Below are 27,707 nucleotides of genomic sequence, written 5' to 3' on the forward strand. Positions count from 1 at the left end.
TGACCTTGAGATCAAAAAAACAAACCTATTTGTGCACTTTTATGGACACACATTCACTAAAAGAAAACCTTTACCTTCTATCAGTAAAGATGATTTTTAACAGAGGATTAACCTTTACAGAATATTACTGCACACTTGTGCGATTAAGGTCAAAGACAGCCTAAGTGTTAAAAACTGAAGGGAATCCAAAGATCCCGTTTGCTTAAAGAAGCTACGAGTTCAGTTTGGGTCACGGGACAAACACAGCAAAAACAATCAGAACACCTATGATCACGCCCCCTTTTAATGAATGGCACACAGATTTCAACCCCACACTGAATTAAAACAGATGAGCAAAAAAAGAAAACCCACGGTTATCCTTGAAGTATAGTATTTTCAGCTTTAATTAAGATCAGGCCTCCTGGAATAGATATGTCGAGAGAAGCAGCCAGAAGCTCTCTGATTAGAGTTTAGTCAACAACTCCACATTCTGCAAAACAACAAAAAACTGTGCAACAATTAAGTAATGTTACAAAACTCGGGCTTTAGTGTAATAAAACCACAGAGGTACATGACATGTGTAACAACATCAAACAGTTAAGGAAGTTTCCACATAATCCACCCTCAGCTTGGGTAGGCATCAGTCAGAAAACTCAGTCAACTTCTTCCTCCTTCTCCACGACGACCGAATGCAGCACAATGATGGAGTCTTTGCGATGAATAACCGCAACAAAGTTGAAGGCCATGCCAGCCTACGCTTTTCAAGATGCGATTTCACAGCCTCTTCTTAATGAGCTTCTCTAGTTTGCGGATACGTGAGGATTCCTGCTCAGGGGTGGGGGTACTGAAGGACAGAGAGGGCCCACCGTCTGCCCCCGAGGGCGGAGTGGGTAGCCTTTGCCTGAAGAGCTCCAGCATGCTGCTCTGCTCGCTGCGCTTCAGGCCCTACGCACACAAAATAAAAATAAAGCACACACAAATATATATTTTAAATAAATAAATAAATAAAGGACGCAGGATAACAACGACAGGTAAATGAACCTATGCAGCACAGCCTTATGGGAGATATCGTTGAAAGCTAGATGAGAAAATCCACACTGGCAGAGACAAACTAACTGACCTTCATATCCAGAATCTTCTGGAAGGTCTCGGGATTGCCATCAGCCAGGAGCTTGATGTAGTTATCAACAAACACCACCGGAGGTTCATGTGGGGCCATCACCACCTGCAGAAAAGTAGAGTTTAGGATTGTTGATGTCGCCTTACCCTCCCACCACAACCACCAGCACCAACCACCTTCCTGTGAGCCATCACACGATGACCCGAGAGATCTGTAAGTGATCCCATATGGGGGCAGCTATGGGCCAAATGGGAGGAAAAGGAGGGGCTCCAGCTGATGGAGCCATGCAGTTCTAGCTGCAAACAAAGTTTAGATTATACTTCTATATTTAGGCACTTCTCCTTTTACACACCAATTACCTCAAGCACCAGTGGATCACCCATAATTATTTTGGAGGTATAATGAGTCTGGGTGAAAATCAGCTTTACGGAAGAGCAGGCAAAAAAAAAAAAAAAGTTTAATGGGGCACAACTTTTCTGGATTTAATCCTCTTGGTTGTTTTTTTTGTTGTTGTTTTTTTGTTTTTTCCCTACAACAGAGACTGGGTGGAAAACGCAGATCAGTTAGCATTTCTTGAAGCCGCTACAAAGAAGGAAGACCAACACATGGCTGACAGACCACCCCTATTCCCATCTCATGCATACGCGTCCACAGAAGGGACCAGCTCACAAAATGTTTCTCCTATCCGTCACTTAACAGAGTCTAAAGTCTTTCAAGCTTTGGTTCCATCTTCACTCGAGGTAAAATAAATGAGAAGAGGCGCTGGGGAGGGAGTGAGCGAGTGGAGGAATCAGAAGCAAAAGACGGAGCGAGTGAAGAGCAAGCATCAAAGGCTCAGGATCGTGTGGAATTCTCTGCTTTCTTACAAGCTCTGCTGACTGAGTGATTTACTAAGCAACTGTCCTGGAGCCAGGCCAAGAGCAAGGCCTGTAGGGACCCTTGTAAAAAAAAAAGAAAGGAAAGAAAAGAAAAGAAAAAAGAAACAAAGAAAGATGGAGATGCAGTTTAGAAGGAAAATGGGCATTAAAAGGGAGAGAGAAACCGAGTAAGTGGGGTGGGGAGATTTATCACAGTGAGAAGGGTAGGGATGAGAGCTACCTTTAAAATACTCTCTAAAAGAGAAGAGAACTTCAAAAGTGGGAAAGAGAGACGGAGCCATGGCAGGCTGGGCTGGGTGTGGAAAACAGCCACGTCTCAGAGGCTTTGTACCGGCCAGGAGAGGCCGTCTCAGACGGACCAAAAAATTCCTATGCACTTTGAACATAACTAAGTACTGGCTCGCAAAACAGACAGCCCAAATAAAGACAGGTGACAAATTAAAGGAAAAAACCATAAGGAAAAACGAAACACACCCCTTTCATTTTTTCCAGGATGACAATACTCCCATCCACACACAGGGAATCACAAAATGGGTTGATGAGTAAGAAAATAACACATGCTATGACTTTGTCGTCAACAGGTCGCAAATGTGATCACAAAAGGCACTAAATAATAACACACACACACACATACACAGAAAATTGTCCTATCTATAAAGCATGGTGGAGGGGCCATTGTTGTTTAGAACTGTTTTGTGTTTTGGAACTGTTAAACCAAATTAATATTCTGAGATAGGCAGGCTGGTGACCTAAAAAGCTGCTACAATAAACATCTCATGGAGGTTGCTCTTGATAACTGAGGTTCCCTAGGTTACCAAATTCAAGTATACCAGGGAGCAGATGGAGTGATTTCTCAGTAGGTTTCATTTGTTTTTGGCACATTATGTATATATTTTATTTTGTATAGATGTTATTTATTTATTGTGATTACTTCTTGGCCTTCTTTTAGCGCCAATGTGCAACAGTACCGCAATTTCGTTGTACTATTGTACAAATTATAAGTGTGCAGCGACAATAAAGAGGTAAACTAAAAAAAAAAACATGCCTGTGTGTTATCAGTTTTATCTAAAATTCGATTAGAGTTCCAACTGAAATTTTAGTAATTTTAAAAGGTTAAACACAAAAACATGAAAGACTGCATTTATCCTCTGTTTTATGGAGCATTCTAGCAGTTTTCAGGTGATTGTTTTGCTTCATGACACAAAACTTAATATTTTGGTGGTGGCACACTCAATGTGGACTACCTACCTTTATAGGCTAAAGAGGCAGAGTCTGAGATAAAACTGAGCAAAAAAGCAGAGCGAGTGCTGGATGTGTATGAATCACATCACCGTGTCAGAAAAACAACTCCAATAAATCATTATGTTGTTCCACTTGTGCTGTCAGTGAAGTGTTTGATAATCTATTAACCATAACTCTACATCACACACGCAGCTTGTTATGCTACTCAGGAAGCAAGCATAATCAACGTCTGCTGCTTTAAGTCACAGTAACATCTACTTGCAACAAAACACCATGGTTTTCATCTTCATTTGGTTCACAAATGTTGTTATTCTTATAATTCTAAGATCAGCTGATTTAAATACTAACTATTTTAAACTCTAATTTACCCCCATGGACTTCAAGTTCTCCAGGGTATAAATGAAAACTTGCAAAACAAAGCTGTTTCCGTTCAAAGAACTTAGACTGCACTTAATTAATTGACACGTACAAGGAATCTGCTTTAATCTCAGAGCTTTAAATACTTAAAATTGCTCCTTTAACGCTCCCACTGAATTGCAGTTTCTCAGGAAGACTGATTTTAATTTCAAGCCACAGCATCACAGAGTGTAATTTAAAACTATCGTTGAGGTTAGGCAGAGGAATTCTCGTATTGACCTCCTTTCATTGGGATTGTCTTTCAGAGGCTTCACTCTAAGCTCAAGGTGGAAGCAATTACCTACAAGGAACCTTGATGTTACACAAAGTCAATGCGTGAAATGTTGGATAGTACAAAAAACTTCTCTCTTTACCGTCTAAAAATAGTTACAGCAATATATCTTCTTTACATATAGTCTATATTATCATTCAGTCTATCATATCATTAAAAATACTCCCTGTTAATGTATTTACAATTTACAGTGAATTTTCCTCAGCAGTTTGTTTGGTATCAAGTTTTTGGTTTTTTGACATGTCTGCTGTATCAGATTTCTATCCTTCGGAATGATTATTCTGTCTCCAGTTGTCACAGTAATGCATATAAATCAATCAAAGTTAGCAGCTATGTCTGTGAGAGCTTTCCACAAGCCATGCAGATCACATTCCAGCTAAAGGGGCCCACTGGCAGTCGAATTCAGGAAAAAAAAATAAAAAGAAGCAGACAGTTGTGGGTTGATGTGAATGAATTAACATAATTCTATAATGTGAAAGCCTTCTTAATGTGTGGCAGATGAGTGGAAATGTACGTACGCACATTCAGGGCATTTATCAGGCAGACAAAGACAGGTTCTACAGAGGCCCCGTGGAACAGAGCGTATCCCTGCAGACAATGGGCTGAACAGACGATCGAATATGAAATGGTTAGGAGGGTTTGCAAAGACAGCAAATGTCTAAGACAAAACAATGTTAGTGCGCCCGAGGGCCAGAATCTAAGCTAGGGTGTAAAAGCGCCATCAATCTAAACTATTTCTTATACAGTCTCACAGAAATCCACTCCCTTACTGGGAAAGCTTGGCCAACATAGCATGATCAGAGCAGGTCACACTTAATCACACATCAAGACTGTCCATCTTTTAGAGGAAACACGGCCTCCTGGGAGCCCAAGAGGAAAATCAGGGACAGGCGGGTGTTTTCTACCCTCGTGGGACAGTTAATTAGGGCGAGATTAATCTATGGCATCCGCATACCAGTGTCCTCAGGAGCCTCAAAAGGGCTGATCCCAGTGACTGCACTCCACAGCTGAAAACAACGTCCTGCATACAGCATGCCATTCTGCACGTGTGGCTGTGTATTTTTCTGCGAGTAGACACAAGGTTATAAGCATTTATTTATTTACTCACTCATACCTTTCCACTGGCTCAAAGTCAACCACATACTGAGTTAAGAGTATGAGCGTGAGTATTACGTTGGCCTGTTTAGCATTCATTAAAACAGCAGTGCATTAGATTTGTTCCTATTCTTTCATTACCTCCTGTGAGACGCTTTATTTTGTGGAAACATGCTTATAAAGTGTTAGTGTAAGTGGGGTTAAGGAGACAATTAAAGGACTGTTCTGCCCAAAATAAACTCCAAGTAGATAATCTGCTCAAGTGACTCAAGACAAACATTTAAAAGCTGGCTCGCCCGTCCAACCACAAACACTCGCAGGAGAAATGTTTGTTCAGTCTATTGTTGAGATCGGTGGAAAAGCAGTTAGCTGTAGGTCGTGCCAGATTGTTCTCGGTTAAATCTTAGTGTCAGCACAAAAGCTCGTGTTCAACTGGATCTGTCAAGTTTCGACATCAAATCTGTAAAATGGCAAATAAAGGATAAAGAAAAACCCCAAAAACCCTTTACACTGCACCTACATAAAAGGCTCTATCTTACAGGCGAAGCCTTTAAAGGTCAGAAAATGGAGCTTCAGTTGTTAAAAAAAAAAAAAAAAAAAGGCCAGCAGGAATTTAGCCACCTAAGTTAGATATAATAAAATCTTAAGTGACCCATAAAAAATGACTATCATTGATACTGTGTTTAAGTTTAACTATATGGTATTTAAAGCTCTCATTTAAATCCAACGGTTTAAGATTCTTGGTTTATGTAAGAAGTGTAAACCAGCGGCCTAAGAAGCAAGGTTAAGTGGTTTTCCAGCATACATTTAAGGACGGTTAACTGGGATTGTTTTCATACTTGCACAAACATTCACTTGAAAGCTGCCAGGAAATACGTGCCTGAATCAAACAGCTGCACCGAAGTCAAGCTCACATTAATGCCACCCCTCCCACTCCTTACCTTAAGTATCATCTCTGCACGAGTCATGCCTTTAACCACTATCTTGGTGTAGCTGGCAGGTGCCTTGCGGAGCACCTGGGAGCCTATGGAGGGCAGATCCAACAGGACCGTCTTCAAGGAGTGAGTGTCGAGGAGAAGCTGGTGGGATAGTTTGCACAAGACTTAAACTCAGCCTTATACAATCAATCGCAAGTAAATGTATCCAAGAGCCATAACTTTTCAGACAATTACAGTAGGGGTTTTCTGTTCACCACAACAGTGGATTTTAAATCAACCTATCGTGATGTGACTAAAGTGCAGACTTTCAGCTTTAATTTAAGGGCTTTAAATGGTATTGCATTAACCGTTTTAGAAATCCAACATGCCCCGCTCATAACGGTGCCTCCACCATGTTTGATGGATGATGTGATTTGACTTAGATCAAAGCTATTTTTCTCCTTCTCCATCACTTTATTTTCCTATCAGTCTGATATCAGGTCATTCAATAGATGTTTTCTGGCAAACTCTAATCCTGAGTATAACCATTCATTTGCAACACTTTGTATTTATGTTCATACAGGAGTCTCTTGATTGTAGTCTTTGTTAATGATATGTCTACCTCTTTGACAGTTGTCTTGAGAAGGTAGGTGTATCATTTTCTCAAGTTTTCCAAGTCAAGAAAATGAGGATGTTGTCAAGAGGGTTTTATTAAACAAGGAAAAATGTTGCGATAAGCCATTTTAGTTGTCTTCAGCGGCCTTCCAGGCCGTTGACAGTCATTGTCCTGGCCAGTGCATTTATACAATACTTGAATGAATGTACCAGACTGCTGATTTGGCCACGCTTAAGTTTCTAAAAGGTCGATTTTGTTTTTCCAGCCTAACGGTGACCGCCTTCACCTGCATCATCAATTTTTTGGACCTCACATTGAGTTTCAGAAAAGAAAACACCCCACTTAACTCCAGATCTTGTATATGCTTTGTAATGAAATAACAAAGGAACAGGCCCTCTGACTGGGGAGGATGACACATAAAAATGACTCTAAGTCCTACATAGTTAATGTAATACGTTTGTTAAACCCTTTAAAGTAAAAAGGAAAGTCACATTTTAATTGTTTGGTTTTAAATCCCTTGTGGTGGTGTAAAGAGGCAAAGCTATAAAAACACTGTAAGGCCCTCATTGTACAGTATATGCATCACAACAGTAATGCATCTTAATACAGATTGCAATAAATGAAACTTACTTGTTCAGCTCCCACCATGCTGATAGGCTTACATCTAAACAAGTGGTTGATGAATTTGGGAATGAAAGAACTAAGGATAGAAAGAAATGACAAATATATCAACAAACAGGAGCTTTCACACAGGGCTTAAACAAAGAAGTGTAAATGTGTGCTTATGCACTGTACTTTGTGAACTTGATGCAGAATTGCGTGAAATATTTGCGTGTGGAGGCGAGATTGTCTCTGATGATCGGCACATTTTGTTTAATGTGCATTATAATGGATGTCACATAAGGACTCTGGTCACCAACATGCTCCACACTCTGCCACGGCATCTAGAGGCGGAGAATTAGAAGTTTAGCATATTTACCATCTGGTTAATACAATAAATCCTTTAAATGCACTGAAATAAAGAGAACTGTTTTTCTTAATGAAGATTTTTGACAAACAGACATTCCCAAAACAACGATCTTTTGGGGATTTCTAAATATACACTATAATACCAAAAGTACTCGCTTGTCTGTCTTCACACATATGATCTTCAGTGACGTCCCATTCTTAATCCATAGGGTTTAATATGACGTCAGCTCTTCAGGGAAGCTATTCCACAAGGTTTAGGAGTGCGTTTGTGGGAATTTTTGAGCCACACACTGATGTTGGACCAAAAGGCCTGGCTCTGTTTTAATTCATGCCAAAAGGGTTCTATCAGTTTGAGGTCAGGACTCTGTGCAGGCCAGTCAAGTTGTTCCCCACCAAACTCACTAATCCATGCCATTATGGACCTTGCTTTTTAAACTGGTGCGTAGTAATGTTGGAAGAAGAAGGGGCCATCCCCAAACACCCTGCAGAAAGTCGGTAACCTCTGTGCACTATGTGCCTATGTGACCCTGCTCTGTGATTTTATGTGGCCCACCACTTTCCCAGTCACTTCCATTTGTTATAACACCACTAACAATTGACTCTGAAATATTTAGTAGCGAGGAAAATTCACAACTGCACTTCTTGCACAGGTGACATCTTATCACGATCGCCTGCTGGAACTCACTGAGCTCCTGAGAGCGACCCATTCTTTCACAAATACAGTGGAACCCCGACTTATGAAATTAATTTGTTCCAGAGGGTCTTTCATAAGTCAAAATTATCGTAAGTCGAAGCTCCTTTTTCCATTGCCTTTTAAGTGAGGCGATGCTGGCTGAAGACAGCATACGTATGCATGCATACATACGTGTACATGTACATAACATTATGGAATTTAATTCTAAACTTTAAAACAAAAACTTACATTTACGTTAATTAATGTACATACGTAAACTGTGCAATGATATTTTTTTAAACCTTTTTTTTAAACTCGCTCATATTTATGCTTTATGCCGGCCCCATTATGAATGAACGATAGGCTAATTGCAAACGAAAAGCACACGAAATAGCGCACTGCAACAACAATACATCTTTCACGTGGAACAGCGAAACGCATTTCGCAAACGGTTTTCGTTACACGGGCATTTTGTCGTACCACGGGCAAAAATATTGCCGTTAAGTGCCTTCGTAACTTGAATTTTTCGTTAAACGGGGTCTTCGTAAGCCGGGGTTCCACTGTACTTGTAGAAGCTGTCTGCATGCCTAGGTACTTGATTTTATAAGCTGTGGCCATGAAACTGATTGGAACGACTGAATTCAAAGATCTGAGTGGGTGAGTGAATACTTTTGGCAACGTAGCATATTTACAATACGAGCTGAATGTGTGAGTGCATGATTGTGCTCAACCTTGCTCATAGCAGTTAGTGCAGGATCACAAGCAGCATCAAGATCCTGAACAAGCAGCTGGATACTATTTGAGATCACACTGTGAACACATAAAAAGGGAAATCGTCACACTCTTCACATAATAGCAGCTAGGCTTTTTTTTTTAGAAGAAATAAAAGCCGGTTTGCAGTTGTCACGTACGTGCTGAATGTGTCCATCTCCCCCGTCAAATTGATTCTCTCTACCAAGACTTTATCTACCTTCTCCTTCAGCTTCTCTTCCAACTGGAACACAAACAGACAAAAACATGAATGTGCACATAAACAGACAAATAAATGGTCTTTACTAAGAAAACATCAAATGTCTTTTTTAAATTGTCTGTGTGAAAGGACAGAATGGATGAAACCTTTAAGGCTTTAATCATGAATGTTTTCCTGATCAAACGTGTCATTCTGTTAACTGTCAACATGATGGACAGGTTGCACGCTCCCAAAGGTATTTCTTTTGCTGATGAAGATCTAAGTTACATGATGCACCATATGTGTACATGCCTGCTGTGTTGTAGCCAGACAGTACTCCGCAGTGCTCAGAATGCTACAGATCAGGCAGAGCTCGTCTACAGTGAACTTTGCTGCTTCAGAGACTTCTTTTTCTTTCAACAGGCTGCTGATGGTAAGACCCCCGCTGTTAGTGCTGGATCTGGACAGAGATTGACAAAATGAGAGGGAGAAAATCAACAGTGGAAAGAGATAAAACAGAAAGAGACAGAGGGGTCATGGTTAGTCCGAGCAAAATACAAGAGGAGAAAAAAAAAATCTTTAAGGCTTTATAACATACTTTACAACCCTATTAAGAAAAAAAAGAAGTGCTCTGTAAAATGTATATCAATTAACATTATATTATATTTATTATGATATCACGTCACCTCTTCTTTTAACAACACTCTGTTAGCACTTGGGAACTGAGGAGACAAATAACATTTTCCCATTCCTTGGTACAGAATTTCAGTGTTGTGGTATTTTTTATTTTTTCATGTGTGTAATTTATCAAAGGTTTTCAGTGGGTGAAAGGTCAGGACTGCAGGCAGGTCAATTTAGCACCTGGACTCTGTTGAAATAAATGCAGAACATAGTGAGGCATCATCTCCCTGAAATCAGCGAGTATGTTGCTACAAAACGGCTAAATAGCTTGGTCAGGATTAATGTGCTGTCATGTTACATACGCTAAAGCATTGAACACTATAATGGATGTTGGTTTGTGACAAGAAGAAAGATTTTTTTTACATTTTGATTTGTCAGACAACAAAACAGTTTTCCACATTACCACAGTGGATATTTCTGTTAATTTATATTTTTTCTTTGACTGGCTAAAATAATAATAATAATAATAATAATGATAATAATAGTCTACTAACAGGACACTGCAGAGCTCAGATGGAAGAAACACTGGGTGGGTGAAGACTGTATCCCCATAAATATGGAGGTTTGTGCAAGGAACAGAAATCAGATCCATGGCTGAGTATCGGAGGATTTGAGACTATGTGTGTGGGTGAAGGAGATCGAACAGGTACTGAGGGGGCAGGACATTAAGGGATTTATAAGTGAGAAGAAGGATCTTGTAAATGATGTGTGACTTAACCGGGAGCCAGAGGAGATTTATGGGGGTGGGGGCGATTTGTTGTCAGAGCTTGGTGCATGTTAGAAGCCTGGCAGTTGTATTCTGGACATACTGGAGTCTGTCCAGGGCTTTGTCAGATATCCAAAGGCATGGATGAGGGTTTCTACTACATAGTCATTGAGTGATGACCAAAGTCAAGAGATGTTCATTAGGTGGAAAAAATATTCTGGTGACAGATTTGATATGAGCATGGAATGAAACTGTGGAGTCTAGAATGATACCCAGGTTGCAAACTTCAGGGAACTGTTAGATGGTGCAACTGTCAATAACAATGGGTACAACTCCTATCTTCCGGAGTAGGGCCTTGAGGGCGATAACCAATAGCTCTGCCTTGAGGCACACCGTGGTTAACTGGGGAAGAGATAGACCAGGAGCCTCCCGTGATGACAAAATATGTTCATTTAAGAAGGTACTTATACAGCCCTGAGAGTGCTGTACCAGTTAGGCCAAGAAAATCAAATATGCGTGAGAGAAGGACGGTGTGAGAAAGAAGGAATAAGACCACTGAAGTGCTGTGGTTGTATATCTTCCAAGGCAAGAGCTGATTTATTATACTTATAAGGGGGCACCGAGCAGGTACGTTCTGCCTTGCAGTTTTGTAATAAGTCCTGGTCATGGACTAAAATGTACTTTATTAAAGCACACACAAACACACCATTTAACAAAAACTATGAATGTACAAAAAAGAAAAACAAAAAAAACAAACGGTAAATAAAAAACGAAGACTGTGGTATATTGTTTGTGCTTGCATTGTATTGTAATTGAAATGTTTGTGGTGGGACTTCACATTGTTTACAATTTGAGACAATGAATTACTCTATGCCATTAAGTTATGCAATATTGACCTCGGGATGTTTTTTTATTCTTCTTCATGAATCTAGCTGATGTGGATCCTCTTTTCTACTGAGCTTTAAAGAGAACTCCTTTAAAAAATAAAATAAAACACTGGTAAAGAATCCATTATTATTTGTAACTGAGACACAAATGTGGACCACTGGGCCAGTGAGACTTCACAGACGACCCAGTCATTAATAAATGTCAAAACAAAATATGTGTTTAAAACCACAACACAGCTCAACCTCCATTCTAGGGGCTCTTCCAAAACCAATTCACAGCACACCACACTGGACGGGTGTCTTTAAGTAAACACACTTGCAAAGAGTCTGAGTGCATCTATGACAGTGTATGTATACAAGTCAGAACATGGTATGCATTAGTCGCCACGCTCAAGTGTGTAATTACAGTGCAAAGCATACTCTTGTGTGTGTGTGTGTGTGTGTGTGTGTACACACCAAAGCTAGTGATGAGTTCTTAAGTGGCCAGTGAGGCAGAGATGTTTTTGCTGGTAGCATTTTGGGTTTTGCCACAGCTTAACCAACTCCAGATTGCTTACAACACGCTATTCTCATTCATCAAACAGAGCGAGGACTGAGGATGTTAGTTTCAGACTGAACTGCTAAACGGTCCCAGCAACAGTGTATGGGTGTGACACTCTTGTTTAGGAAATGGTAATCCCAAATAAATATGTGTCATTGATGGAAATTGTTGAAAATTACTCATATATTTCAAAGTCTGATTTTTGTTTTTGTGTGGATTCAGCATCTTCAACAATGTCATGCTAGTTCTTTTTTTACTTATGTGTAAAGTGTTGCAGAGAAGCACTGAATCCACCTTCAGGGTCATGTTGATAAAATAACTTTTACCAATTACATTTTAGACATATCGTTTTTAATTTAGACTGAAAACCTGAAACGGTCTTACTTAGGCAGGTTGCCAGAGAGGATCTTCCAGGCATACTCTCTGAGGAATTTCTGGAAGATGGTTGTGAGGGCTATCATCGGTTCTCCAGTGCTTAGTTGGGAGCACTGCACCATACACTTTTTGTAATAGACAAACAGGTCAGCACAGCTGGGCAGTACTGCTCCACCCTCCTCCGTGCCAGCCTTGGGAGGGCCTTGTGCCCGGAAATCAGCCACAAACCGGTCAATCAGCTCACCCAGATTCCTGCAGAAACAAAAAAGAAAGCAAGCACCCATGCATGAAGTAGGGTCTTGTGAAATTACTTAAATCTATTTAATTAAAACAGGATTGTGTTTTTTCCCCATATATCGATTCATGGACGAACTATCAAGCAGATCGAGTGAGACGGATAAATAGGAGAAACTAGTTTAAGCATCAAAATAATCAGCGCTGCAGTCAACAGGTCCACAGCCAGTTGGTGTGGCCCACTCCTGCTGAATCAAGGAACTAAAGCCAAGGACAAAACAAGCAGGCCACTGTTCTCTTCTGCTATGTCCCACTGGGGACAAGCTGATCTGGCCGTTGCCTGTAAGGCTGTAGCTGCAGAATAGGTCAATCCCATCCCCTTGGACAGACAAACACTATTTAACGCTCCAAAGAGCCAAGAACCAGGGGCTGCATGCAAGCACCACAGTTCCAGAACTGTTACAGGAGCCATCACCAACACTGGGGGAGGGGAGTGACTGACTGAGGACGTAAGGGTGGTGGTAAAAAAGTGAAAGGGGAGGTAAAAAGAAAAGAAAACAGGCAGGAGGAATAAAGAGAAGGAAAATCAGACTTGGAGAAAGAGGGTTATAAATAAATAAAATATGGATCAAGAGAAACAAAACTGAAACATGTATTACATAAAGGGGGCCTGAAGAAAGGCTACCAAAAAAGAAAAAAAACATAAAGAGGTGGGAAAGAAAATAGGCAGATCTGCTGCGGCAGCACTTACTCAACCTCCCTCTCTCTTTCGCTCACTGTCTGTGGTTGTGGAGCTAATGGGAAACATTTATGCCACAGTGGATAGAGGAACAACGGATGGAAAGACAGAAAAAAAGGGAGTGAAGTAGAATAGGAAGGAGGGGAAGGGGGGTCTGATTGATGAGTGGGCAATGGAAAAAGTATGCATGTGCCAGCTTTACACACAACCTGCTCCCAATTCTGGGTTTGTGTACCCTGATCCAATTAGATCTTTCCTGCTTCTATGAGTGTGTGTTGCTCACTTGTCTTGGGACTCTATGTAGACGTATAGATGAGGTTCAAAGCATTTGGAGACAATGCCATGGAAAGGGTTGTCTGGAGCTTTGGGCTTCTTTGGCTAAAAGAATCAGAGAATAAAGGTAACAGGACATTTTTATTTAGCCTCAAGAAAGTTATTCATCAAAAGGAGGAAATATCTGAGAGCGCAATTACTTTGCGAAGAATGTCGATAAGGTCAATCCAGGTTAACTTACCTTAGTCAGATCTTCATCCTTTTCTGTGCCGGCCTCCTCTCCTGGCTCATCCTCCAGAAAGGGGTTAGTTGGGTCTAGTGGGCTGTCTGGCCTCTTCTGCTGTAAAAATAGAATAATAGAGCATGTAATAGCTTGATTCTCACTAAAGAATTTGTGGCATATCTATTACATATTATTATATTAAATATAACAAAGCTGTTTAATATTAAATTCAGGATTTATCACCTTTTTGTCAGCACAGACCAGGCTTTCATAAATCTGCACCTCCAATAATTAAATTCCACTCAACCAAATCCCCGATTGAATAACCAAACCAGCAAGGGTGTTAATTGAACTGAAGACAAGAGGGACTCTGTCTAGCCTAAACATTATCAGTCCTGAACAAGCCTGGCCTACTTGGCCATGGCAAAACTAATCACACCCCTCATAATCCATCCATTTTTGTGTGTATCACTTCCACCTCCACATGGCAGAATGACCTGGATTAAAAGGTTTCTTTAGGCTGTGACACACCAAAAAGCACTCAGAGTGCGTGTGAGCAAAATTAGCTACAAATCAACAGTTTTATGTATATAAACAAGAAATAGAAAAAAAAAATGAAGATATGTTTTGACTGACTGGGATTAATCTGTAGCCTTCCAGTTGGCTTAAACTACAACAAAGCCAACTGGAAGTATTTCAGTGAGTGTTAAGTTCCCAACTGGAGAGCACATGTTTTGCATCAGTTTCCCCTGTCAGAGTATTTAGACGGCTTTTTATAGAACAAGGAAGGTGTGACTGAAGAGTGCTTTTAATGTTGCAATTATGATCAAATTTGCTACATCTAAACTGTATTTGTATGTGGATATTTTTAGCCTTAAAACGTGTATTGTTAGGTGGGTATTGTTCGTCTCTGTGTGTTTTTCTTACTCCAGGTACGTCCGTCAAAGTGCATCCCGTGAAGCGTTTGGCCAGCAAGCCCTCAAAGTTTGTGGTCCTCTGAATGGCAAACAGAAGCAGTTTCACCTCAATCTCCTTAGCCCGTGTTCGCATCACTTTGGCTAGCTCAGCCCTTTGGGAGAAACCGAAAACACACACAAAACACGGACATAGTGTCAATTTGAGCGCGTTACCTCTAATTTCTATAATTTGACATCCCAAAATGTTTGACACTGCTGCAATTTTGGCCAGATGTTTTTTTATTCCCAGTAGCAACACATGGTGCCCGCTTACTTCGACGTCTTCTCATGTAGTTGAGGGGGGAAAAAAAAAAGAGACCGAGAAGTGTTTCCCACTAGGTCACTGCTCATGTAGGCCACCTACGTCAACTGCGCAGAAAGTTGTACCGGATCCCGGAGTCAGGCCTGGCACACCATAACAGCGGGGTTCTTTTCATAAAGCCAAAAAGTCCTAACAAGCAATTTCTCGATTTCTGCCTGGATAATTTCATTCAAATTCTTCTCGGCTGGACAGACACACAGTGTTTGCTAATCGGCATAAATTAGACCAGTTACGCACAGTGTAACTCATGACCTAATTTTTGTGTCAACACATGCCTCCAGATGGGTTTTAAATCCCAGGTTTTACTGTACGTCTATACCTGGTGATGTGGCAGAACTCCACGGCGATACGCTCCGTCATGCACCACTCTTCAGGAAACATGCGTCCATATTTTTCTTCATAGTCCAGCAGCTGGCGCTTGATCCAGGCATAGCGGCGATCGATCTTGTCGAGCCAAGCAACCTGATAAACAGGGACAGCCATTTCTTTTAGAATGAGATTTGACCTGGTTCCCCCTCTCTATTATGGAACCATACAGTAAATAAAAACCCATTTTTTCCTCCCCAGTTCTTACGTCTTGATTTTCCTGGAAGAGGACCAGATACTCTGAGAGGTGCTGCCTAATAAACTTCTTGATGATCTCTTGCTTGATGCGTGGGTCGAGTACATTTGCCACCAGACAGGCATCCCTCAGCACGTTACTGGGCCCACCTGGTCTCTATAAGAATAGTTCGGGACATGAAAGATGTGTTTGTTCTAAAATAGAGGTAGATAAGGAAAGTAGGCACATGAAAATGGAGAGTTTGGGTGGAGATATTTACCTTCGAGCCCTGTGAGGGGAAGGCTTCTTCAAAATCTGCCAAGATCTGAGTCCCCAGCTCACTCTGTGCCGCCTTTACTCTAGACAGGTCAAAATGGTCATTGAGCAATTAACTGTTATCTCAGTCCATTTTGCTGAAATTACAGCATTTTAATGTTAGCCTCCAAAAATACTGAACAACAGAGAACAGAGGCAGACATATTTCGGTTCACTAGCTACTGTGACTGAGACCTTTCATGACTAACAGCCAGTTAGCAGATCCCTTATTTAAGTTCTTGTCTGAAAGTCAAAGGGGAAAACTTTTCACAGCTGTCAGCCTTTCACTTACATATAATGACCAACTGTGTTTTTGAACTGCTACAAAAAACATAAAGACTCAACAGGGTAAAATACTTTCAAAAAATATTAAATAAATAAATAAAAAGGCCAGTTTGGCTGTTCCTTGAAGATGTTTGTATCCGCCTGCAGACATCCACAGCATCCAATGGCACGACGGTCATTTCAAATAAACAGGAGAGGGTGGAGATGCAACATCGCATTTGGATGTTGTTGTCTGAACATCTACGGCTGTCCTGATTGGCTGCAGAACATAAGACTCTAATTATACGGGGACTCCACAGCTCACAGTGATTTCTGTGGCATCTATCTTACCACAGTTGAGCAGTATGACTCAGATGGGGGAAGAAAAAAACAGAAAAAGAAGAAGAAAAAAAAAAGCATTAAGCGATAAAGTGAGAAAGGCTTATTAAAAAATAATCAAAGTTAAACTTGCTCAAAGGTGACAGCTACACTGGCTCCATTTAGTCATGGTTCAAAGTACTGTCTGAACAAAAAAGGTTAATTTCTCAGTGAATTAAATAGAGGAATGTCAAAGAGAGCCTGTCACATAGCTATAACGTGCATATTAGCCAGTTAAGTTGACATTTTTAGAACATGACTTAATGAAAAAAAAAATTGAACCGAAATATCTGGGTGTTTTTTTTTTTTAGATTTGAAGCAGTGTACATGTTTTTTCATTTAACTTCATTAAACCGCACTGCCTGAAGAAACCTTGACATCTGAAATTATCACCACATTGAAATTCCAGTGTTTTTTGTCACTCATGCCACCTTTGTACTTCGCATGGGATCCCTAATCCCTTCTCATATACCCATTCTTGTTCATGTTTTATCTGTGCAGCATTCTCTTGTCTGCGTCTGCCATCTGTGGCTGTGCGGTTGCAAATGTGTATTCCCCAGAGGCTACAGTCTGTGTAGGCCGTGTTTCTCTAGGAGAGGTCTTGATACTTTCTATTGACTGTCCAGCATCCAGCTGTCAGCCCTGCCTTCATATCTTCCCCATGTCTTTCCTCTCATCCTTCTCTCCAGCAGAGTCACTTCTTCCACGCAGCTGTTATTTGGTATGAACACTGTCTACCACACCTCAATCATAACAGAACAGAAGGTCATCTTATTATGTTTTTTTGTTTTTAGGGATCAGCTTTTGCTTTGAACCTGAATATTAACCAGCTTAATATGTCCCATACTGATTCTGGTGTTCTTGGAAAATATTAGTAAAAATGGAAATTTGGGAAGAGCTTTGTGAAACAACAACAGCACAGCTAAGAACTGTGCCTGCACGTCTTTGTCTTTGTCTTTGTGTGTGTGTGTGTGTGTGTGTGTGTGTGTGTGTGTGTGTGTAAATCTCTGTGTGAGGCAACCTTCAGATATTGGCATGACTGACTCAAGACTGAACAAACATCCTCAAATGAAGAATTGCGTTAGAGGTACGAGACTGATGAGAGACACCGCAAGAACGATTAATCTCAAGAACATGGTGTGAAAAAATGCTTTTTCCACACACATACGCAAAAGGAGTACATGGAGATAAAAACAGCCTCAGAAATAGTGTGTCCCTTCTCTCTCACAATGGAAGAAATTCTGGCATAATGCAACCCTATTCAGTGAGTTTCCTTCCCGTGTTTCCCCGTATGTGTGCAATATCTGCATAAACAGGATGCAATAAGCAACATACTTCATCTACTAGTGTAACCAGTTTTCAACCGTTTTTCAGCTGTAAGAAGAAATCACCCTGTGGCTACTAAAAATGAGATTCTCACCAGAGATTGCCCATGTGAGCTTGAACTCAAACACTAAATGTGCTTAAGAGCTGCTGCAAGCAGACAAGCAGTCAAAAAGCTATTCCTCAAAAGCGACCAGTGAGTGTACAGTATAAGGTTAGTCATAATTTGGTCAATTATAAAACACATTAACATATACAAAAAAATAGTGTTTTTTTCCTTATAAATGCATGTGGTAGGAGCCACAACAAATAAGCTAAATACACAGAACTGTGTTCCATTTCAGATAAAGTGTGACTTAAAGGACAGGAAGCAAAGCGAGTATTATAACAGTATTATAACTATAGGTATATGCATTAATGAGCAGCTGAACACATATACCTTATAAAGTGGCTGGTGTGCGTGTGTTCATTTGTATAAGTTACCTCTCTGAAAGCTGTCTGATCTGGGGTATGCCCATATACTTGTGGAAATGTTCGAGCACGTTGACCACTCCCTGCAGCAAGTTGGCCACCTCACCATACTGCCTCTTCCTGGTCATGGCTCTGGAACATAAAATGTGTTCAAGTATAACATTTTTAAAAACTATCAAAACCTGTACTCTGTAACTGCAGGTGTAAAGTAGTTGGGCCAAATTTCTCTATATAATGTGCATCCAAATCAGTCCAGCAGAATTCTAGCAGCATGCTACTCACTGTATATCATGCAGTTATTGCTTCTGTCTATATGAAATGTTCTTGTCTCAGTTTCACGTGCTGCAGTATGCAGTAGAAGCTTAAAACATTTTTTTCTGCACCACTTATAACACTGTAGTAAACCCAACTGTACCATCGCATCGGTGCAGATCATACACTAAATCACTCGTTATCACGATGGGGAACTTTCTGAGTATTTCTGTTCCTAGATTTAAGTATACCCACTCTAAAGAGTCGACACCCCCCGCCAGCATGTGCAGGTGGTTCAGAGTGGTGATGGAAGTAGTGAGGTGGCGCTTGGCATGGTCCAACTGCTTTATGTCCCTCGTTATCTCCTTGACCTGTGCGGGAACAAGTCAGACAGGACAGGCAAATAACCCACAAGGAGAAAGGGTGGGGAAAACAACATGGAATGAAGGAGGAGGTCAAAGCACACAAAAGGGAAAGGAAGAAGCACAAAAAGGTGAGTGCGCCTTGTGATGCAATATGCCAAAAAGACAGAGCAGGATTAACGGCACACCCACTGCTTTGAGAAACTATTTTTGCCTCCTAAGGGAGAGTCAGCTTGCCACTCCTCCCCCTCACAATCCCATCCCATCTTCTTTGTAAACACTCATCCTACTGGCCTTCCCTGGACTCTTGTAACACAAAGACACACGGACGGCACATTACCTGGACTTTAAATAACTTGCCCCACTGTCTCTCTTGTAACAAGGAGGACACAAACGGTAGCTCCCATCTGCTAGGGTCAAATCCCCAGTGAGCTTCAGAAACCTTTGTGTGTTTGTATACGTGTGTGTTGTTGTGTGTACCATTTGTTCAGACTTCTCAGCTTTGTCCTTGATGTCTTTGATTTTTCCAAAGAGCTGCTGGATAGCTATCTGGGCCTCCTCCAAAGCCTGCACAAAATAAACAGAGCAACATGATAAGAAGACTTCTACTGCGCAAGAACCACTAAAACAATTAATCTCACACAGTATTTGCATGCCAAGGTTTGACCAAGTGGACAGAGAGTTTTCTGTTTGCTTCCTGGTCAACCATTAGAGCAGAATACATAACAAGAGGGGGAAAAGGCCAACAAATGTTTGGTGCGTCTTCATGAAGTACAATGTTGTCTCCACCATCATGCTATGTGTGAACAACACACAGACGCCCCCCCACAAAAAAACAACAACATACAAACAACTCAAATTCATTAGCAGAGAAGACAGAAAGTCTGTTAGGAGCAGATGGTCAAATGTGATTTATTCTTTTAGCAAACTTTTAATTAAAATATGTCACTTCAAATAAAAACATCAACTTTCTATAAAAAAATCCAAAATCCAAAAGTGAGCTTCACTTCTAACGATGTTTTGTTGTGAGAAGCAGGTGTTGGCTGCAATATTTGTCTGTCATTTGCAGTTGTGGGTCAAACTTTCATGGAATTTGTTTTTAAATTAATTAATCTGGTCACAACACTGGCTTTGGCCCAGGTGACAAACGATCACGCTAATGCATATTCCCAGCTCTGGAATGGAGCAATGTCAAACACACTAATTGTGTGTTTAACTGACACGCTAACTCAATATCTGACACTGATAGATCCTAAGTTGACACATATGCCATAAGGCTAAGCACTGCATAAATGCTGTCACTATAAAGGCTAAAGACATCATTAGCAGCTTTAACAGCCTATTAAGCCAGGGCAGATTAGATAACATTATACAGTGAAAATTGTCAGATAGCTGAGGTGCCATTCTAATATTTCCCCATCATCTGACATGGCAGCTGTTCTTTGATGGTCCAGATTTTGCTCTGACATCTGATGCCAAGGTAACGGGCTTCATTTGGCCCGATGCTGTGGCAGCTCTGCAGACGCAGCTTCGACTGGCCTCGGACTCTTTTGCACACAAGGAATGCTAACAGCCGGCACCAGCTGTGCAAGGAATTTACCACTTTTAAAAGCACCTCTGAGAAACAAGTGGACATCGAGTTAACAAATGCACACAAAACTGTGGCTGTACCACCAACAACCACCGCACAGACATATAAATACAGCTTGCACTGACAGCAGGGGATTAATTTTCCTTCCTGTTTGGTGTCAAAGAGCTGTGATTACTGACAGCCTCCTAGAGAGGCATTCAGCAAAGTAAAGATGACACACTATGACCAGTTCAAGAAGTCACGAAACACTGATTTGGCCTTTAATCCTGCAGAGGGTGTTTTAACATGAAAGTTCTTCTATTAAAACGGCATCTAGCTATCTATCCAGCCTCTCGTGTATCCTTTTCTTCGCTTTTTATGCAAGCTGAGTAATTAATTGGAAAAAATTAGAGGTTAAGTGATCCCTCTTTGATCTGATGTTTGGGAGAAAGAAGTGCCACTGAATCTTTAAAGAGGATCCCTGGAGCACATCTTAAACAAACAAAGTGCGCGCACAAGAGGCTTAAACTTCCCAAGCTGAAATTTGTCGCTCATGCAGACTCAGCTGAGTCAATCTGGCTCGCTTCCTAGCGCTCATTTCCTGTATTTAGCCTTGAGGAAAGCTGAGAGAGACCACTGCCCAGCAGGCGCCTCTATGCCAGAGATGTTATCTGCACTCACAAAAACACGCACATCCAAACCAGTGTGTCCCTAACATGCAATAAGCTGCACATGTTCCATGGCGCACACAGACTGTATTATGGAGAGCAGACAAGAAGCGGAGAGCTTCGATTCATTGTTTGAACGCAGTTGGGATGCATTTTACCTCTCCCTCTGGCAGACTTGGAGTAGCGTTTAAAAGTAAAGGGCATATTTAATGTTACTTTTGAGTTCTGCGCCAAACACAATAAATCTGATCAACAGCTGAAACGCTGCCTGAGCAGCTTTCATGTACATTTCACTGAGACAATTTAGACAGAGGAGAAAAGCTCAGGAAATCGCCACTCATGTTAAAAAAGGGTTGCTATAGCCAAATGTAACAGAAAATAATATCAAAGGCAGCATTTTTCAAACGCACTCTTGTGTATTTAAGAGTGGCCAGCTACTATGCTGCTTCTACTGTTTTTCTTCAGAACTTCATCTGCACAAAACTGTAAAACACACATGGTGAGATAGCTTCAGGACTGCAGAAGACTAAAGATGAAAGCATGGAAACTACAATAAAAGCCCAACAGCCAATTTAAAATGAACATTAAATAACAATCTAAGGCAACTCAATAGGAAGATAACCCAAAAGTGACATAGATATAATATGCGCCTAACACCGTGCAGGGAGACTTATTACGGTGACCCAAATCAAAAGACACCAGAATTTCTAAAAACAAGAGTTTTCCTTTGATTACTAATATAAACAAGTTGAAATTTGCAGTTATTGTGCATAACTGCTGCCAGGAAAGCATGACGTGGTCTAAGCAACCCAAGGAAAGCCTTCCTCCACCCTTTATGGGGTTTATACAATCATCATTTAAGCACGCACAACATCCAAAGACTCAACAACGACAGCTGCCACCAACAGATTATTGTTTCAGTGCACCAGCCACTCAACAGCAAATCATTATTTGGTTCTTTACCTCTTCCAGCCACTTTTTCTTTGTCATTTAACCATTATTTGGATGGTGGCTGGTGCCAATCTGCCATAAGCCTAAACAACAACCAGTTAACAGGATTGTGAATGGTAGGCAGAAAATGATACCAAATATTTGATCTGCAGTTCGAACCCATTCAAAACAAAATTATTTAACGTCCTTAATTTTCATTATAGAAAAACACAAAATAACCTCTTCATTAGTGCTATGGCGTTATAATCAGATGACTGTGGAGCAGGTGTGCGCCCAAAAAAATAAAAACCCCTCGTTGCCATGACAACGAGCAGGTGAGAGGATGCAAAGACAGCTGTATGTGGTGGGAAACTTGCAGGCTGGTAAACAAAAGCTGGTAAATTTAAAATATAGCCAGATTAGCAAAAACATCAAAATTAAACTTTATCATTAGCATGTTAAATAATAGCATCTGTAATACTAAGTCATGCATGTAAACTACATATGAGCACTGCTGCCATTTCTTTAGCTAATGGGAGCAACCATCCTATTATAAACCAAGTTTGTGCTGATAAAAAAGAGAAATGCATTTGGCTAATTGAGTGTCTTGTGCAAGATCCGGTGTTATTGTTTAAAAAACATAAAGGCAAGTAAAGTAAAACAAGCGTTTCATTTTCTTCACAAAGATGCAGATTCTTAATCTTATAGGTGCAATTTCACAAGGTTGCCAGCTGAGGATCTGTCAGGTGTCAAACCAGAAACTCTGATGCTCTTGTCCTCTTACTCACTCTCTCTCCATTCTTGTTAGATCAAGTTTGCACTGTTTTGGAAGGAGTGGTGCACATGTATGAAAGGTTCACTTTTTGCAGTGTCCTGCAAGGAATAAATTTCATTTTTTTACACTGAGCAAACCCTGACAAGTTTCAGATTAGCCCTTTTTCTGGGCATTTGGAACTAATTAGAGAAAGAGTTTTCTAGTGATCAGTTAGTCTTTTCACGTAGCAAACAGCCGTTGGAGCACAGATGACGCTGGTGGTTGCAGAAAATGGGTCTTTGAGCACCTGCAGATATTTTGTTAAAAAAGCTAAACGCTTTGTGATTATTAAAAATAATAATTTACCACATTTTTGGGAACCCACTCATTAAAAAGAAAAGAGAGAAGAGAGATAACAGATCTCTCCTGGACATTCATGCTACAACCACTCGCACAGTGCTCTCTGTAATTTCACCCTGGTCCTCAAACATGTGCAGAGAGAGAACATTAAGTTGTGTTTCAAATGACCAGAATACTTCGTCAACAATCGTCGCTGCTTATGAGAGCACAGTCTTTGGTTACAATCCAGACACTAAACCAACATTTTCAGTTTAAAGGTTAAGCCTAAAGTTAGTGTGAGGAGTGATGAGTGTGAGAACATCTACAGGGATGTGCACTGTGAATTTGCCCCCAAAAGCTTTTAAAGTCCTAAAAACACAATCTTCAATTATCACCCAATTTATTCACCCATCTGTATTTCCCCCTAACTTCCAATCAGCTTCTGTAAAATCAAAGTTGAAGGACATGGCTTTGACTCACTGGACGACATCCAGCACATATTACAGAGACAGGTGCTAGGGGACCAAACTGACTTTTTAGGGACAAATTTATAAACAGCAACTGCACTGAAGAGGTCCAAAAGTGCACAATAAGATGGTTTCTGTGGGCTCATACCTGGTATATAAAAACAAAGCCAACATTTAAACAGTTGGTAAAGCCACCAGCGCCGTGCTTTGGTTTAAACCCTTACACTATAACAAAGTCTTAAAAATAGTGACAGCTCTTAAAATATATTGAGAGATAAGCACTGCATGTGTGATTGACCCACGCTAAACATCAGCTTTTGTAGTCACCGGACTCTGACCACTAAGGCAGTCACATATCCATATTCAGTCAGCACATGTGACGGTCTAACTCTATAGAAACTCCAAAAAACCTCAGTTGAAGTCATACCCAGACTGCCTCAACTTTCTCTCTCTTCCTAATGTGCTCACATTCATTGTAAATATAACTATCTTGGGTTTCAACTGGAGGAATGCGCCGAGCTCAGTGAACAAGTTCGGTCAATAGCAGAAATAAGAAAATTGCTGATCTTGTTGTTTTTACTCTATAGCTGTCTGCATGTTTCAGTTGCCCTCTTGAAATGCACACTCCTCCATCTTTCCATCTGCAGAAAGGATTTTCCCCCTGGAAAAGTTGGAATGGCTCTGTGGGGTTGGAAAAACAAAGTAAAATTATTGTGTGAGACTGTTTAATGTTATTGGTCTGGAGGGGATTTAAAGTGTTTCCGCTACCAAACAGTAGCTAACTGGGAAAGACGCGGCCACCGGGCCAGACTACCTGACGACAATGCACACCTAATCGCATGAACTGGTCAGAACACGCAGGGCTCACCCACCAGGTGTCACATTCACTTTAACAACTCTTTGACTTTGCAAGGACCTGGATTAAATCAGGAGGCGCCGTTTTTTCGTTTTGTTTTGATTTTATTGTTTGTTTTTTTTCCCAGCCATGATCTCTAAAGAAAAGGCAAAGATTCCAAACCCTGGGTTGTAAAGAAATCTAAGTATTTACATACGGGAATCTATTTCACAGACGTGTTTTCCGTAAAGAAGGGGCAGTGTGAGCTGCGGGAATGGATCTGAGTCATATTGTCCTTTTCCATGGAAGCAATATGGAGAGACGAAAGAGAAGGAGAAGGGAGGGGCAGCGTCTTCTGAGTTTGTTACAGCCACTGGCACCCTTTTAACTTCAGGAGAAGGATGCAAGCCTGAACACCACAACTAATGAACAGACATGTTATGTATGGGCATAATTACTTTCCTTCGTCTCCCCCACTGGGGATTACAAGGTCTTCAGTGTGTGTTTTAGCATCGATTTGTGAGAAACAGCGGTGCATAATAAAACACACCTGCTATACATGCCTCGGGGGACAATTATATCAATATTTCCAAAACAAAGTATATTTCAAGGACAGCTTACCTGTCTGCCATCTTGGCCTACATTGGTTTGGCCCCTCACAACTGTCCTGATGTTGTCATCCAGACGCCTGCCAAATGTGACATGAAAGAGCAATTTATTCACACTGAGGGTAAGATACAAACAAGGAGAAAAATTGACAAAAAACAAATTGACTGAAATCTAACTCACCGTATCTTCAATCGAATTTTGTTTACCACATCGTCGATATTAGCCAAGGACTGATGGAAATACAAAGACAGGAAATCAGGGAAGTATACAGTGAATTTTCCCAACACATTTTAAAAATCTGTGTTTTAATGGAAGTTGGCTACTGTTTTTTAAGTTCTTCCATTTTCCTAACTATGTATCATTTCATGTGTTACATTTAACACAAAACAACACTGAGCATAAACCCATATGCAGCTGCTTTTAACAGATTTGTGCTTCAACAAGCAGATAGCTTTGTCTCAGATGATACAGTCAGTTCAGTAGATCTACACAGGGCTAGTGTAACTCCTAACCTAACTATTATGCATATAACACAATAGGACGAAAATGCCTCCACAACTGTGCTCACCTCTGCAGTCTAAACACAAACTATAGAGTTACAGTGACCCCTTATGGAACTAGAGTATACACATGTTATGATATAGATGGTTTAGATTTAACTGTTGCAAGAGGAATAAAACAAATTAATATGAAAAAGGATACTTTGCCTAATCTATCAACCAAAGCTGCAAGAAAAGCAACAATAAATTTCAATCTTTTCTTTTTTGTATTCCCTCTATGTCTCACAGTCAGGTTTGAAGCAATCATATGGAGCCAAGTGGCATTACTCACAATCCAGGCCCTCACTGAAGCAGAGGTAGTCAACAATTGTTCCATTCCCTTCACAAACAAGCCATAACTGTACAGTTCTTCTCTCATGACCTTCTTCTTACATTTAATCATATTTAGCAATTTCAGCAGGACACTGACACACTTCAGTTGCATTAGGTCGTCACTTTGGGACCCTTAGTACAGACCAAACCATCAGCAGGACATCATATTGGACATGATAAAAAAAATAATGATTGAGTCCTCACCAGGTCTAAATACAACCTGAGATGGACAACAAACACATGGCTTTTTACACCATGTCATTGTGTTCACTGTTTAGTTTAAAAAAAAAAAAAAATAAACCAAAATGCAGAAGGACAGTGTCACATTTTCAGTACACCCTATTCAGTAGCTTGTAAAACCAAGTGTTTTCTTGGTCTCTCACATTTTGGTGGAAGACTTTGAGGCCACTCTTCTTTACAACCTTCTTTCAGTTCATTGATGTTTTCAACCATTTGTCTATCCTCAGCTCTAGTAAAGTTTGCCCCAGAATTCAGTCAAGTTGATGTCTGGACTTTCTTTTTTTGTAAACATTGCACGGTTCGACCTTAGGGGTGAATTTGCTCAAACATCCAGTTCTGGGAAGCCTGGCAGCTGTCTTGAATGTATTAATGTAATGTATTAATTTGCCCATAGGTGTGAATGTGAGTGTGAATGGTTTCCCGTCTCTCTGTGTTAGCCCTGCGTCGGGTGTCACATGTCCTGCCCCTATGGTAGCTGGGATAGGTTCCAGATGACTATATTCACAATACTACGACAAACATTCCTGGCTGTCTGATTGGCCTGAATATGTAAAGCCTAAATGCAGGAACCTACTTCCAAATGGATCCTGTTACTCTGCCTGCTAGTTTAAAGCTCCAGAGTAGAATGGGATCATTCATTGTTAATACTACATTATAAGTAACACCGGGACGTTTCCCACTGTGGCAAATGAGAACATGACTTCTAACTTAAAGATTATCACTTTAATTGTGTCAGTCTGTGTCTGGACCACACCACATCTGTATATATGTGTAAGTGAAAACCTGGTTGCAATCAGTTGTGTAGCACTTCAGCGTACCTGCTCGGTGGGGAAAAGTGTGTTGATGTATTCCACCGCATTGAAGTCGGCTCTATCCAGCGGGTCTTGGCTGGGGAATACCTTGCACACAAAAAACAAACAACGTTTGGTCGGAAACTCACGTGCTGACCGACAGATACTTTGTATAAACATGTTGTTAAATGAGCTGTGATGTGATGCTAATTATTCATTATATGATATACTAAATTTAACAACAACAAGAGATAAAAGCTAAGGCTAACGTAACGTTAAAGCGATCATATTTTAATTACTTGACATGCCTATTGCAAGCCCAACACTGTTAATATTACGGTCAGCTTGGTGTTTAATAGCTAGTATTCTTAGTCCAGCTTTTTACCCTACAGTAAGCCCGCAAGATGGTTAGCCTACCTGCTGAAAGCTGTCAGCACATTAGCAAAGACCAACAACAACAGGTTACAAAGAAATCCTTCAGTACCGAGGTGAAGCGGTTACCTGTTCAATGGCTAGCTGCACCTCTGGGGTTAGATGCAAAATAGCCTCTAGATCTTCAGCAAATTCAAATTCTTCTTCCTCCATCATTGTCAAAACAAATAAAAAGCAAAGATCTCTTCGGCATACCACTTCCTGGTCCGGAGGCTTCTGGGATACCGGTGA

General features: G+C 40.7%; 1 protein-coding gene across 2 annotated transcripts; it reads right to left on the bottom strand.

Annotated features, from left to right (window-relative positions):
- Positions 1-353: 353 nt before the first annotated feature.
- Positions 354-27,707, bottom strand: vps53 (VPS53 subunit of GARP complex). Of its 2 annotated transcripts, none has more exons than XM_040008659.1 (22): positions 27,546-27,707; positions 27,072-27,152; positions 25,322-25,371; positions 25,154-25,220; positions 19,450-19,536; positions 18,863-18,978; positions 18,368-18,487; positions 15,885-15,963; positions 15,638-15,781; positions 15,383-15,525; positions 14,713-14,854; positions 13,804-13,899; positions 13,573-13,667; positions 12,326-12,568; positions 9,439-9,586; positions 9,089-9,171; positions 8,909-8,987; positions 7,331-7,479; positions 7,166-7,235; positions 5,944-6,081; positions 1,100-1,204; positions 354-924 (listed from the first exon to the last, which is right to left on the bottom strand). In XM_040008659.1, the coding sequence occupies exons 1-22, from the start codon at positions 27,630-27,632 to the stop codon at positions 754-756; spliced, it is 2,493 nt and encodes an 830-aa protein (XP_039864593.1). In that variant the 5' UTR covers positions 27,633-27,707; the 3' UTR covers positions 354-753. The 2 variants fall into 2 exon arrangements, with proteins under 2 accessions (XP_039864593.1, XP_039864592.1); XM_040008658.1 differs by having other exon boundaries at positions 13,804-13,902; positions 27,546-27,706.

The sequence above is a fragment of the Simochromis diagramma genome, unplaced genomic scaffold (genome assembly GCF_900408965.1).
Source record: "Simochromis diagramma unplaced genomic scaffold, fSimDia1.1 OVJJ01000344.1, whole genome shotgun sequence".
Classification (NCBI taxonomy): domain Eukaryota; kingdom Metazoa; phylum Chordata; class Actinopteri; order Cichliformes; family Cichlidae; genus Simochromis; species Simochromis diagramma.